At 48.9% G+C, this 14,615-nt stretch overlaps 1 protein-coding gene across 1 annotated transcript in view; it reads right to left on the bottom strand.

Moving 5' to 3' along the window:
- Positions 1-14,615, bottom strand: part of WDFY4 (WDFY family member 4) — a 260,133-nt gene that overhangs the window by 186,417 nt on the left and 59,101 nt on the right. The window contains exons 13-18 of the mRNA XM_082407126.1: positions 7,389-7,603; positions 6,099-6,193; positions 4,934-5,159; positions 4,443-4,519; positions 3,180-3,401; positions 2,407-2,585 (exon numbers count right to left, since the gene is read on the bottom strand). Of these exons, the coding sequence (XP_082263252.1) occupies positions 2,407-2,585; positions 3,180-3,401; positions 4,443-4,519; positions 4,934-5,159; positions 6,099-6,193; positions 7,389-7,603 (1,014 nt within the window). The remainder of the gene's footprint in view (positions 1-2,406; positions 2,586-3,179; positions 3,402-4,442; positions 4,520-4,933; positions 5,160-6,098; positions 6,194-7,388; positions 7,604-14,615) is intronic.

The raw sequence follows: 14,615 nt of genomic DNA, 5'->3' as shown, positions 1-14,615 counted from the left end.
ATAGACATAAGATGTTTCAGACTGCTCCCAAATCATTTTGCTCAATTCAAGCTGTTAACACACTCCCCACCTTTCACAGTTGAACTTGACTTCCCCTGGAAATAAAAGCAAAGGCTCTAACATTTGAGAACAGCTCTTTCACTAGGTTATCCCCAACCAAAGCCCATTTTGTTCTTGCCCAACTGTCACCTGCGTCTAAACACAGACCTTTATGTTTATCCCAATTAAATTTCACTTGCTGATTCTGACCGGACTTGTTGAAATCATCTTGGAAAGTCAACTCTGTCAGACTTGGCCCTTGGCCATTCTCCATGGCATATTTTGGCATATTCCCATAGCATCATACCACTTCCAACCTCCCTGCTAACTGAATCTGGTTTAGCTGGTCCCACAGGGTTGGATGTTCATCCATGTACCAATTCACTAAACAATACCATCAGCCAGTCCATGTTACTCCTTGTGGCTATAAATTCAGTGCGATTCATCAAGTGTTTATTGCATGCTTTCTGTATGCCAGTCCTGTGCTAGGTGCAAGCAAATTCCAAATATCAATGGGACAAGCCTCTTAGCCTCAAGGTACATGATCTATTTCACAGAACACAACCTATTCTATGAAACAAGACAGAATGCCAACATATTCTGTGAAAGAGGACCAAAACTAGTCCACTCTGTAATTATGCCTAAACAGATTATAAACAAAGACACTGGGAAACCACTAATGTGATCACACTTCCTATCCTGGCTAACGTGAGTGACCACTGCTCCTTCTCCACTGACAGCTCAAGCCCTGCCCCATTCCTCCTACCTCCTGAAAAAAGTTCTGAACATACACAGACACCAAATTGCCTTTCTGACAGCACCCAAGTCAGAACAGACTGACCTCCACTTCTTCGAACCCTCCCAAAAAATCACCTAAAATGAGCCCAAATCCTATTAGCTCCTCCTAAGTCCTTATTACCCAATAGGGTAAGGAGTCTCTTGCTACAGCAAGCTTAATAAATGTAACTCTTGTTTTGTACTATATGCATGCTCCTGGAGGTATCTGGCTGGTAGGCATGGACAATTCCTAACACCTAGTAGGTGTTCAATAAATATTTAATGAGGGAAGGAAGGGAAGGAAGGAATTGTTAATGATTTAAGAAAAAAAGTTAACTTTATGTTTTGAAGGACCTTTGTCATGCTCCTGGTGAATCTTTCTGGTTACCACTGCTTTTTTTGATAAGACATTTACCAGAAGATAGCATCAAATTCATCTTCAAGTGTTCCACAGAATTTAGGTTGTTCTAACCTAATGATTCTCAACCTGGGCGATTTTGCCCTCCCCCACCAAGACATTTGGAAATGTCTAGAGACATTTTTGGTGGTCACAGCTGGGCAGGAGATGCTATAGCATCTTTGGTGGGGGCACAGATGCTGCTAAATGTCCTAATATACACAGAATAGGACCCCACAGCAAAGAATGATCGGGCCCCAAATGTCAAACTATTGAAATGGGAAAACCCTATTAATCTCAAGTTCTCCATTCTGGCTTAATATTAGAATCACTTGGGAAACTTTGAAAACATCACCAAATTACCCCACTCACAGACATTCTGCTATATTTAATCTGGGGTGTAGCCTATGCAAGAGAACTTTTAAAAGACTTCCCAAATGATTCAAGAACGTAGCCTAGGTTGAGATGCTGTCTCTGGAACCTGGGTGAAAATCTGGCTGCACCTGCCCTCTGTGGTCTTCTGGGTCCTTCTGTCTCTGGCTTCTTCGGGGACCTCTGACAGTGGTCGCTGGAGCACACCTGCCAGGTCTTCATCTCCCAGCTTCCTCTCCCTTATGCCCTAGGACCTCAGGTGTCTCTAAATGACAGTGACGAGATGCTTCCTCCAGCTATATGTTCACATTCTATTACCTTCTCTAAGCAGGGGACCATCCTTTCCTCATCATTCCTGCTCTAAATCTGGCAAGACACGTTGGTGTCTTTGCAAGTCCTTGTGTCTTGCTGCTAAGTGTAGCATGCAGACTGGCTGCATTAGATTCACCAAAGAGCCTCTTAGAAAAGTAGAACCTTGGGTCCTGCTCAGACCTCCCTGGGGAATTCACACCTTAAAATGTGAGAAGCCTCGTTTTGTTCACTCTGGAGATTTATATTCTCTTATGACTATTCTTAAAATCATAACTGTCATGACTATTCTTATTTCCATGTTTTAGTTTCTGCCCTGGTTGTGTGACCATCATCTAAAGATGTTCTTTTTCTGCCTGAGCTCAGCCAGGTGTTCTGGACAGCAAGGGGGTTTCATTAGATACCAACGCTGCTGCCGAAAGAAATCAAAGAACTGAACTGAGGCCACTCTAGGGTGGTGTGGCCGGGAGGCATGGCCATGGGGCAAGTACAGCTGGGGAAAACCATCTCACCTTGGCTGAGCCGATGACCTGTCCATCCAGATAGGTGGAAACGGTACAATTCCTTTTCATTTCCTTGGTGACAACCACAGCCAGGTGGTGCCACTGACCACAGGCCAGCAGCTGGCCACACCTGACCCGAAGCTGGCGTCCCGCAGAAGGCTCAGGGTCATCCTCGGGTTCCATGACATCTGGAAGAGAACACAAACACCAGACCTGGCCTGCAGTGTCAGACAGCAACAACCCGGCAGAAGGGGGCCTTGTGCCCATGGAGCCAGTGCCGAGTCCCCCCGCCAGAGAATACTGACAACAGCAGCTGTCATTGCTGGAGCTCTTGCTTTGTGCCAGGCACAAAGAGGTTAGGTAACTTGCCTAAGGTTGCATAGCCAGAGTTCAAGCCCAGGAGCCAGGCTGCAGGGTCTACCCCTCACTAGACTGCTGCCTCCACAGTGATGCACACAGGGTGGCGAATACCTGCGAGGGAAGGAGCCTAGGCGGCTGTGCTGTGTAAAGGATGCCAAGCCAAACCCTGGGCCTTCCAGTGTCAGTGTCTCACTATGAAATGGGGCACACAAGAACAGGTGTGGCCGTAATACCCTGGCCTTGGCCATCTCAGGCCAGTTCAGGCCATCGCAGGCAGGTGAGCTTGGAGAGCCGGGCTGAGCTCCTTGAGGCAGAGCCAGGACCAGCCACCTGTACAACTGAGGGAGGGCGGGTCCCCCTGGCTCTTGGGCCAAAAGCTGCGGACTCAGCCCCACTTCTCCCAGGGGTGGGTGAACCCTTACCCAGGGGCTGAAGCTCTTTCTCTTCTGTAGACACAACCAAGGAGAGGTCTTCCGGGCAGAGGCTGACGGAGAAGCAGACGAAGGGCTGCTCGGTCCTGGCCAGGTGGCGTACCACAGTCAGGAAGCGCAGCGGGTGGCCCTCCGTGACTGAGCTGTGCCTGCTGACCAGGAACCAGCAGGAAAAGGTCAGGCCGCCTGGCGGAGGGAAGGACCTGGCAGCACCTGGGGTCAGAACACAAGCACGCCCTTAGGCTTTGTCCTGCTGCGGAAGCCTGTCTAGACTCACTGTGGCTCTGACTCAGCTCAGGGGTGGCCCTACTGTGTGCCAGCACTGTGCCCCACCTGACTCACACCTATTTTACAATGACCCCACGCAGGAGGATGCTCTTGTCTCCTTATTCACACTTGCAGCAATAAGTCATATTCCCTCCAGGACCTGAGCCTAGATCCTCGAAGCCTCTCTCCAGTGCTGGCCCACCTATTATTCCATGCTGCCCTGCCAAGGGAGTGGAGAGGTGGCACACCCCTGAGATCCATCATCATGTCGCCCACGTGTCAGCTGGTCTAACGCCAGGCCATGTGCTATGTGGGGCAGAGGACCCCGGCCTAGCTTGGCTAAGCCTTGCCTGGGGAATATTCCACTCTAGGGAAACCCATGCCCTCCCGCCTCGTAACAGGGTTGGCGGAACAGGCAGGGCCCACTGCCCTCACTGACTGGGCAGAATCAGGCTTGGAACCCTGCGCCGATGGGCCGTAAATGTAATGGCTCCTCAGCACCCACCGTCCCATAGAAAGCCAGGCCCTGGCTCTCCTAACAGGGGGGTGCCTGGTTTTCAGCTGAGTGCAGCACTGTACAAAGCAGGCCAAGGCCCAGCCGATCCCCACATGAGCCGAACACTGGATGGCCATCAACAGAGAACTCATATTCCTCTCTAGAGAGAGCCGTAAGGTGGGGTGAGGTGTCCCATTTCAGCCTCTCTCAATCACTGACAAAATGCATCAAAGCCAGGCTCAGCCACCAACTCACCCACCGAGCCCATCAGTGCTAACACAGCCCCCGCTCTGTGCAGAGCCATGGGATGCACAGTGAACAGGACATCCCTGCCCCAAGGCAGGCATGACCAACGGGACAAGCGGGACCAAGAGGAAGACTCACGCTTTCTGGAAATGCCAAGTGGAAATCGGAAATCAAGGCTCCCCAAGGACTTACTCCCAGGTCGGGGAGGGGACCTCAGCAAGCTAAACCCCCAGGGAAGCACCTACCTGTCCCAATCCCTCCAGAGACCGAGTATTCAGTGCTGGTTCCCATCACCGTAGACAGGGTTGGAATAAACAAACAGCTGGAACAGGAAAGTGTCTCAGATCATTGAACCGCAAGCCAACCTCTGGCGTGAGGTTTCCCCCTCTGTCCTTCTGCAGGGGTCTCACTCCCTCCTAGACCATGAGGCCCCAAGGACAGAAAGCACCTGATGCTGGCACCATGACCCTAAGAAAGGAATCTGCTCTGGAGGCTAGAGGGGAGGGCAGTCCAGAATGCAGACACACCAGGGGAATGAGAGGGTCCTGGCCCAAGACAGCTGGGGACACTGCCTCTAAGAAGCCACTGAGAAGATAGGGTGTCCATGACCCAGACATTTTCCACAGCTGAGTGTGAGAGACAATGGGAACTACACTTTTGTAATCAATATTATAATTCACCCAAGGCACTGGGAAATTAATAAAGTGTATTTCAAGTATATGAAAGCCTGTCATACCCATAACCTTCCACAGACATGTCAAATTCCACGAAGGATGGAGCCAGGGCTGCCCTCTGAGGCTGCAGGTTGCGTGGGGAGGTCATGGAGATGAGGCTCAGTGCTGTCTGAAGGGCGGTGGTTGAGCCCTGGGATGGCCCTGAGGGCCTGAGGGCCTGTGTGACTGCTGAGCAAGGGCTGGTGTCCAGGGGACCCTCAGCAGGCACTGGTGCCACTGCCTGTGACCCTAGGGCAGCAAGCAGGAGAAGAGCTGTGTCTTTGCTCAAACCATTTCTGCCCCTCTTCTGACAACAACCCCCATATTTCTGCCACAGCCCCGAAGGAGGGCTCTGCAGAGTACCATGCCGTTCCTAATCCTGAGGGTGTCCTCCTGGGCCCTCCGCTGGCCCTCCCACCTGGGCTCTCTGCTGATTCTGATAACACGGAACTGTTGTGACAACCTGCTCCTCCTAGAAACTTCTCACTTTAATTCTATCGTGGCCCCCACCCCTTTCCAATACAGGTTTTCTGTTGCTGTCACTGGCTTGCCCCATTGGCCGTCACTCACTGCGGCTTTGTCTTGGTTCTCTGGCCTCCACACTCTCTTTCACAACAGCCTGTCTCCTCGAAAGCTCTGTCTCCCACCTCTGGCTGCCGGCTCAAGCCTGACTCTCCGTCCTTGCTTTTCAATTGGGCCTCCTTGCCTCAATGTCCTATGCAATCTTATATTCAGCGTGTCCATGCCTCTCTTTTCTCCAAGCTGGTTCCCTAGACCAGCATCTTTCCAGGTACCAGGCCAATGCTTGGTCCTCCTGACCTCCTAACTCCCCTGAGCTGTGAGCTGTGCAGAAAGCTGACACTGTTCCCCTGCCCAGGGCCAGCGCTGGGCACTCCTGCGTGCGCCGTGACATGAAGGTTTCTGAGCTCCAGGCCCAAAGGGGTCAAGTACACACTCATCATCACCATCCTGTATGGGGGTAGGGGTCTCGCTCCTTCCATATCTGGTCTTTATCTGGGGACCACTGATCTGAGCCTTCTGCTTTTTCCTCATTTGCTCCATTGAGCAGCAGGCAAAATCATTTTTAAATCTGTCTGCTTCCCATGTGTCGTAAAGGATCCCTTACAAGAAATGCATATTGTCTTTTAAATCCCATTATCCTGCCCCTATTCCTTCCTCTGTCCTCACCTGGGCATCCAGAGTCCCCTCCATGTACGTGAGATGAACTGAGGATTTTCGCTGCAGCCGATGGAGGCGGAGCAATTCCAAAACCTAGAAACTGTCTGAATATCATAACAAACAAGAGAACCAAATGAAGACATTTTGCAGGCAGAAATTTCCTCCAGCTTCATCTGAGCACTGTCCTAGATCCCAGAGCTCGCTGGCTCCCCCGCCATGCCTTCCTCTCTCTGCCTGGAAACCCTTTCCTCAGGCCATACGGAAACAGGGCATCCCTGACCTGGCACTCAGACCAGAGAGCTGGTGAATTTAAGTGCTTCTGACTTAACCAGTGAGGACCTTGAGAGGAAAACGGTTTTGTTGGAAAATAACTTTGTCATACTTTGTTTTTAAGTTTCTAATGGAATTGACTAATCAGCTGAACTAAGCACGATGGCCTTGTCTGACAGCCCCGCAGCTAGAGGCGGAAAGAGGCTGGCCTGGCCCCTGGGTCCCATGCCTGCTGGCTGGAGGGGCTGCCTTCCATCCCCCTGCACTTGGTCCTGTGTGCCAGCAGGGGTCCAGCTGGCCTGTGGCCCCGGGCACCACCCTCCCTACACCTACACTGTCTAGGGCAGGGTGGCCCGGCCACAAGTACTTAAGAGACCCTTGACCTCCCTCCTAGAGCCTTTCTTTCCTCTGCTTTTCTGTCTTCTGTGTCTGCTCCTCCTTGTGCATCTTCTCTCCCTGCTGTGGCTCTCCAGGAAACATGTGGCTTCATGAAGGGGCTGCAGTGGGAAGGCCCCACAGGACACAGTGGTGCTGCCTCTGTCCCCGTCCCTGTAGGGAGCCCAGTCGCGGCCCGTCACACCAGCTAAGCTCCCTGTGGTCCAGCCTCGTGGCAGTCAGGCCCCTACAGCCTCCACCCCTCTCAGCAGGGCATCTTCACCTGGTCTGGTGAACTGCACAGGCCACGGGTCTCAGCCACTGCCACTCCCTTGAAGTCCCCCTCTTTACACCCAACCTCCCGACTTTGGTCCTCCCAGCTCCTCAGAGCTCCCACTCTGAACCGAACATCCCATCCAGCGCTATTCTGTACTGTCTGCAGGACCCTTTGCTTATTATCCCTCTCCCCGAGAACATCAGCTCCATGGGAGGGGCTATGTCCGCTCTGCGGGCCGCACACTGTTGCAGACCCAAGGCTCCTCCCTGGACTTGCAGTGTCCATCGCTGGGAAGGGGGAGGGGGCACTCTTACTGCCCACTTGCCCTCGCATGGCTGCCAGGGGCTTGGCAGCATTTAACGTGCAGCACACGGTACCTTAACACGTCTGGTTCAATGGCTTGGGAAGCAAGCTTTTCAAAAATCCTGCTGAGCCCCGAGTGCAAGGGGCTGCTGCCGGCGGTCAGAGCCTGGTGGCAGTAGGTCATGAGGGTCCTGAGCATCCCCGCCTCACACATGACCTGACGGTTCTTCTCCGACTTCACCAGGGACTGGATGTGACTGGCCACGGAGCACTGGATCTCCTTGGAAAGCTAAGAGTAACCAAAGCAAGCAGTGAGCCCTGGAGGTCGGCATGTTTCGTGGGCCACTTTGGTAAGCTCCCCACTAGGCCTTGAGTTGGTGGTGGGGCGAGGAGACTAGCCCTCACAGCCTGTTCTTACCGCACACCATCTGTCCTGGGCCTCTCAGACGGGGCCTCCTCACAGGAGCTGCCAAACAGGTAGACAGCTTAAAACAGACTGCAAACAGGCAAGCAAGAGGCTGCATCAGCCTGAGACATGTGGTGCTTGACCCACACACTGTTTAAACCGTTTCTAAATTGCTAACATTTAAAAGCCTGGAGATTCCACGTAGAAGTCCAGATTTGTGGCCTCTCTCAAAAGGTGGAAAGATCTGGCCACGCTGCTTTGCCATCCTGTGTCTGTCGAGAAGCAGTGGGAGCTGGGCAGCGGCGATGCCCTCTAGCGGGTCCCACAACTCACCCCCTACCCACTGGCATCACTCACTCAACAGTCCTGTGTTTGAGTTTGCGCCCCCAGCCTAGAAGGTGGAATCCTCCTGGGAGTGCCAGCCTGCAGGAGGTGCCCCACCCAGGCTGTTGGCTGTGGCAGCTGCAGCCCCCTCCGTCTTCACGTGCCAAACCACACCAGCTCATACAAGCCCTTGAAGTCACGGCTCCAGTGGGGAAGGCTTCCCTTCACCCCTCATCCTTTGTGCATCTCTCTGTGCTAAGCACATTCGGACACACAGACAGCTGGCCTCTTATCTTCCTCCTACTAGATTTCAACTCACTTCACTATCTTTATGTCCTTGAAGCCCATAGGATAGAGTGCATAGAATCAGCTCAGTCAGTACTGAGCCAAATACAATACATTGTTTTCACAATCTTCCTTTCTTCATAAAAGGGTAAACCCCTGGAATTCCCAGCCTCCATGGATATATAAATGGGGGGGTGGAATTTTCTTCATAAAAACTTTTAAGACTGTCCACATTTTCTTTTACTTTGTATAAGACTCTCTGAAATGACCAGGATACCAGTTAGATCTTAATGGAGTTTTCCTGCAGTGGAGGCTATGTGGGCTCCACCCAGACCTCCTTCTCCAGGTTAGTGTACCCATCGCAGCTGCCCCTCCTGTGGAGGTCAACCTCCCCTAAGTGGTAGCTGCCCTGCTATGTAACCCCCATATATATGTTCATGCATGCATACATGTGTGTACATGTACACATACATGCACGTACACACATACATAAAAGTGTGCACACATAAATACACACACATATACATCGCCCCCAGACTACAGCCAATGAACCAATGCCCTTCAGCTTCTGTGGTGCAATTCACGCTGACGGCCCCGCCCTGTAGGCTCAGGCTGAAGCTAGACTTCAGCTGATAGCATGTCCTCACTCAGCTCCTTCCCCTGCACCACTCTGCTTCCCTCACCTCCCTTCTTCTGAGTCCCTCCCTCCACAAATCCCATGCACCTGTAGCCCTATCTCGGGCTCCACTTTGGGGAACCCAAGCGGAGACCCTAGCCTGCTTTTCATATTGCACACATTTGCCCTAGTCTCTGGTTTCAAGAAAAGGGATCTATGGTGATGTAGATTATGTCTAGCTTAGTCTACCAACGTAAAGCCAGGAGTCACCATAAGGGCACTTACTCTGGGACTCCGGACCCAACACTCAGAATCACCTCGCTCTACCATCACCTACCTCCCTGTGCATGTAGTTATTCGAGGCCACCCTGCCCAGAGATGGTCAAGAGTATGTCTGTATCACTAAGGGATAGAAATTTGTAAGATGGCGTTCTTCTTCAGGCTGTGAACTCAGTTTTGTAGCATATGTGTTTCAAGGATTACAATGTGTGGTGAAACATAATTACAGTGTTTGTCATCAGTTTTTAGATTTTTTTAAAAAGGAAGGGGTCACACAGCTCACCCTCCCATCCTCCCACGCCTTCCAAAAGCATGACACCTATAGCTCCTGCCTCAAACTGATGGCATTCAGTGAAATTCCCATCATTACAATATCTTCGGTAATATTTTCGACTTAAAATTTTAGACGATTCAATTTTAGTTTAAAATATAAACTACATTAGAATGGTTTTCAGGGGGACTGCTCCCAGCTAGGATTTTGTCCCTCTGTCAACATCACTGATGTCAAGCAGAGATCTCATCACTCAAAGAAGATGGTCCCTGCAATGGACTGTTTGTGTTCCCCTCCACCAAATTCATACGTTGAAACCTAACCCCCAGTGTGGTGGTATTTGGAGGTGGGGCCTTTGAGAGATGCTTCGGTCTTGAGGGTAGAGCCATGATGAATGGGATTAGTGGCCTTAGGAAAGAGACCCCAGAGAGCTCCCTCCTCCCTTGCACCATGTGAGGACACAGCGAGAAGAGTGCCATGAGTGTGGAAGTGGGTCCTCACCAAACACCGAATCTGCCAGCACCTTGATCTTGGACTTGCCAGACTCCAGAACCGTGAGAAATCAATTTCTGTTATTTGTAAGCCACCTGGTCTATGGTATTTTGTTATAGCGGCCCGAATGGATGAAGACAATCCCCTTCCCTGTCACTGTGGTATCTGCACAGCCAGCCTGAGATGCTAGAGGGACATGTATAACCCAACAGGGACCAGAAACAGAAGAAAGAAATGCCAGATCTAATTTACACTAAACAATTCCATGTCTTTTACTTTAAGACGCTCTTCCATGTAGAAATCTCCCCAACCTCCTGACTCCCTTCCCCAAATCTTTCTTCCAATGCTCTAAGTGTCCCTCCCTACATCCAAAGAGCCCGCACCTCTGCCTTCCTTCTCCACTCTTCTCAAAACAGAAAAGCTGCTTCTACCCTCTTGCCCAGAACTCTCCCTCTCCCAGAACTTGGAATATTTGGTAACTGCAGTCTTTTAATTTGGGGTGAGAGTTGGGGAGACAGTCTGCATGAAATAATAAGATGCAAAAATAACAACACAATGTATTATTAATAAGGATTAAAAAGAAATGTCTACAATCTCCAATTTTTATTACCAGCACTTCACTTATTGCTTTGGGGACTTTTGGCTTTCCTTTTTGTTGTTGTTTTTGCTTTTTTTTTTCCTCACCAGAGTAGGAATACTTAAAATCTAAATATGCAAAAAAGAAAGCAAAAAAGAAAAAATTTTCAAAAGGGAGAAATAGAAATGCTGATCTTATCTAATGATGCCACAAGTTTACTCCAAAATTGCTCAATACCCCATAATGGAGGAGGGAAAATTGATCGTCCTCATTATCGCTGCAGCTCTGTCAATACCAATATTGCCTTGTTTTGAATAAAATGTGCTGTTTTTTTCAATGTTGGTTCCAGTAAAATGGGGTTTTAGTGAAAATATGAGCAGTAGCAGGAAACCAGTCTGGTTTCTCCCCCTACAAATGGATTGATTTTCCTAACGCACATTACTTCCAATGCAGGAAGGGGATAGTGGTTCAATTAGGACTCAGTGGTAAGCGCTCAGGGTCATCAGCAGGCTGGACCTGCAAGGCAAATTATCACAGAGAGACGTGCGGGGCTGCCTGTAGGAGTTTTCTGCCTTCTCCACTTAGCAGTTGAGTCTTCAAGTCTGTCCTTGTCCAGCTGTGGATGTTTAATCTTCTTTATCTCTCTCCCACCCCCCACTTTCTCTCCTGGTCCAAATTAATATGGTGGTCCCAGAGCCCAATGAGGGCTGGGTCCTGGTGGGGTGGGTCCCTCCAAGGAGGCGTGGGCTATGAGTACCTCAGTCCAGAGTGTGTCTTCTGGACATTAATCATGTAGTCCTAACTAAAAACCATCAGATGACCAGCATCTGCTTCCCCCAGACACTTAGAAAGAACTAGGGACTTCCACTGAGCTACTCAAATTTGGACTAGTCACTTATTCCAATTTGGTTGAAATGTTCTTTATTTGATGATTTTGGAAGAGAGATGATACATTTTAAGTGACCTCTGCTCTTCTGGGATGTCACAGGTAAATATAGCCCACAGATGTGCTTTATTTGACAAGTCGCTGTGGTTTTTATCTTTGCTTACTTAGACTTAGCTCTCTCTTTATATGGGCATAAACTTTCCATTGTGCACAGCCCCCACCAGCCTAATACACTCGTTTGCAGTGCCCACATGGCCTTATAGGCATGGGAGTCTGTGATCTTGGTTTAGGTGTAAGAGGGTCCAAATCCCATTGAATCAGTAGAATCCATGTCTAAGGGCATGGCTTCCTGGATGTACTTGTATAGATTTGCAATGAAGACCAAGATGCATGTGGGTGCCTGCTTTAAATCTTCTGCTTCTTTTACGAATTACATACATATGATGGCCAATACATCCTGGTTACAGAAGTCTAGGATCTTATATTAATAAAATATTTGTCTCTTTCCAGCTTTACTTCCCAACCCCCGCGTTGGTCCACCATGTACTCTACCCCAGTAACATCCTCACCCTTTGCTGAATACGCCATAACCTTTTTGACTGATGCCCAAAGTTGAGAATGTCCTTTCTAATCCCATCCCTTTGCTGAGGTCCTACTTGTTAAAGAGACAATTTACACGTTCTCTCATCTAAGAAAACTTTTCTGATCTTCCTAACTAGCACTGTGTCCACACTTGAATCATTATAAACACCACACTATGACAAGCTATCTATTTACCAAGAACTGTGAACTGCTGCCAGAGACAATGGCTCCTCATCCTTGTTTCCCTAGCACATATCCCTGTGCCTCAAACACAACAGCTGCCCAGTAAGTGCAAGCACAAGGGCACAAGGTGTTCTAGGAAATAGCAGGTGCACTGGACCAGAGAAGGTGGTCAGAAAAGGTGATGTGCCAACTGAGTGTTGAAGAATAATGAAAACAGTGCCAGGTCAGCAGGGGAGATGATCTTTCCTGAGCCTGTGGTCAGCCCTGAGATGGAGCATGAGGACATTACTAGGGAAACCAGCTTGTAAACATCCATCCAGGAGGATGCCTGCACAGCCTGGAACCTGAAACATCTGTGAAGAGTTTCCGTCACCTTGGACACACACCCCCTCACTCCACGACAGCTAGGTCAGGTGAGCAGTGGGCTCCGTGAGACGCAACATCAGCTTCCAGCCAGAGCCCTTCCCCGCTGTGGCCTGGGCATCCTCGGTTAGCTCAGAGAAGGAGGGATTAACTTACCCTGAGTATCTCTATTGCTTTGGCCAAAGTAAATTGCTGACACAACTCTTTTAAGATACACTTTTTAAACAGATGTGTTGTTGTTGCTGTTGTTAGCAGATCTCCACACACGACTGTCTGGAGAAGATTCCTCAAACAAGACTGCAGAGCCCACAGTCTCTTGCAGAGATAAGAGATCCATTTCCAAGCATTCTGTGACTCCAGCCCCGGTGTGTTGCTTCTGAGCTTCCAAATAGACATTTACCCTTCCTTCATCTTCTGGGCACAGGGCACACAAATATCTACCCAGAAGTAGGTACTCATGTTGATTTGACACTAACTAATGGGAAACTTGGGCTAGTTATTTACTTTCTCTGGGCCTCAGTTTCCTTAGCTTTAAAATGAGAATAATGAAAATACCTACATCACTGGTATGTTTTTGGTGGGAGTCAACAGAAACAGCATTTGTGAAAGTACTTTTCCTTAAAGGATGCGAGTGTTTTCAGAATATTAATCCCTTTTAGTTGCAGTCTTCTTTTCTTACCTTGTATCAGTAAGGTTCCTGATTAATTATCATTTGTATTTATCAATTAATTTATCAATTGTAGAATGCCAGCTGGAAATATACCTAAAATGTATTACCTTCCATTTTGTATTTCTAAAATTTTATGTACTGTGACTCGGAGTCCTAGGAACACCGAGTACCAAAGCCAGAAGAGAAAGGTAGGGGGTATGAGAGCACATACTGCATGCCAGGTAGTCCTAAGTACTCTCGAACTATACTTCCCACTACTCTTCTCAGTGGGAAAATATTATTATGAGAATACTGAGACTGAAGAGCTTACAACAATTTCCTAAGGTGACATAGCCAGTGAGTGGTAGAACTGGCACCCCAACCCAGGTCTTACTTCAAAGCCCATGATTTTAACACTGAGTCAAGCACTCATTATAAGGAAGGGAACTCAGTGTCTCATAAGGGGCATAAACTGATGGTCTACAGATGTGTTTTATTTGGTGGGGGTAGTTTGGCTTTGCTTTTGTCCTGTTTCCCCCTAGCTAGATGTGAGTACCTCTAGGCAGGGCAAGTACACTTCCCTATGACCACAGGTCTCACCATTCCTTATTGTTTACACCTACACATTTACTTTACGACTCTGGCCCCAAGACATTGTGTCTGCAACCCCTGTGATCTAGGCCAAATCTGAGTAGCTGAAATTGAGGTGCAGAGAAAGGAAGTGGCCTGTGTAAGTCATAGAAATAATGATGGTAAAGGACTGGAAGAAAGGTCGCCAGATAATCGGACCAGAGCTCACCCTATCAACTTTAACTTCCACTCCATCGTTCTATGTCCACTGTAGCTTCCTTTTGATGCTCTTCATCTCCATGCAAGATTATGTCTATTTGCTCTATTTAAGAGGCTACCCTAAGAAGTCACTTGGATTTTGACCAGGATCTGAGACTTTTCCACTCAGGGACAACAGAAATATTTGGGGAAGAATGGGGTCAGAATGAAAGAGCAGAAGAAACATAGAAATTCAACATATTTGAAATTTCTAATGTGTTGTAATTTAATAAAGCAAGACTCCTACTTTGCCAATTTCCTTGTTGAAGGAAATGGCTCTTTTCAGATAGCTTGCCCTTACACAATGCTATCCAGGGCTATTAATGCTGTCGATACTTTAGCTATTTGAAACCCACATGATTAGTTCAATGTGTTTGAAATACAGGCTAATTCCAGAAAATGGCACCCTTTCCAAATCGAGGTGCAAATCAATTGACAGATGCAGCCCGAGCCTGCTCTTCTTTCTGTCCCATCATACTGTGTGGGAGGCTTCCATTGCAGTAGAATCTGGAACACACCCAACAGTGAGGGGAGGTGTACACTGACCACAGACAACAGTC

This window comes from Balaenoptera borealis (genome assembly GCF_965194805.1).
Source record: "Balaenoptera borealis genome assembly, chromosome: 10".
In the NCBI taxonomy this organism is placed as follows: Eukaryota; Metazoa; Chordata; class Mammalia; order Artiodactyla; family Balaenopteridae; genus Balaenoptera; species Balaenoptera borealis.
The sequence above is the reverse complement of the archived record's forward strand: the minus strand, read 5'-3'. Positions and strand labels throughout refer to the sequence as shown.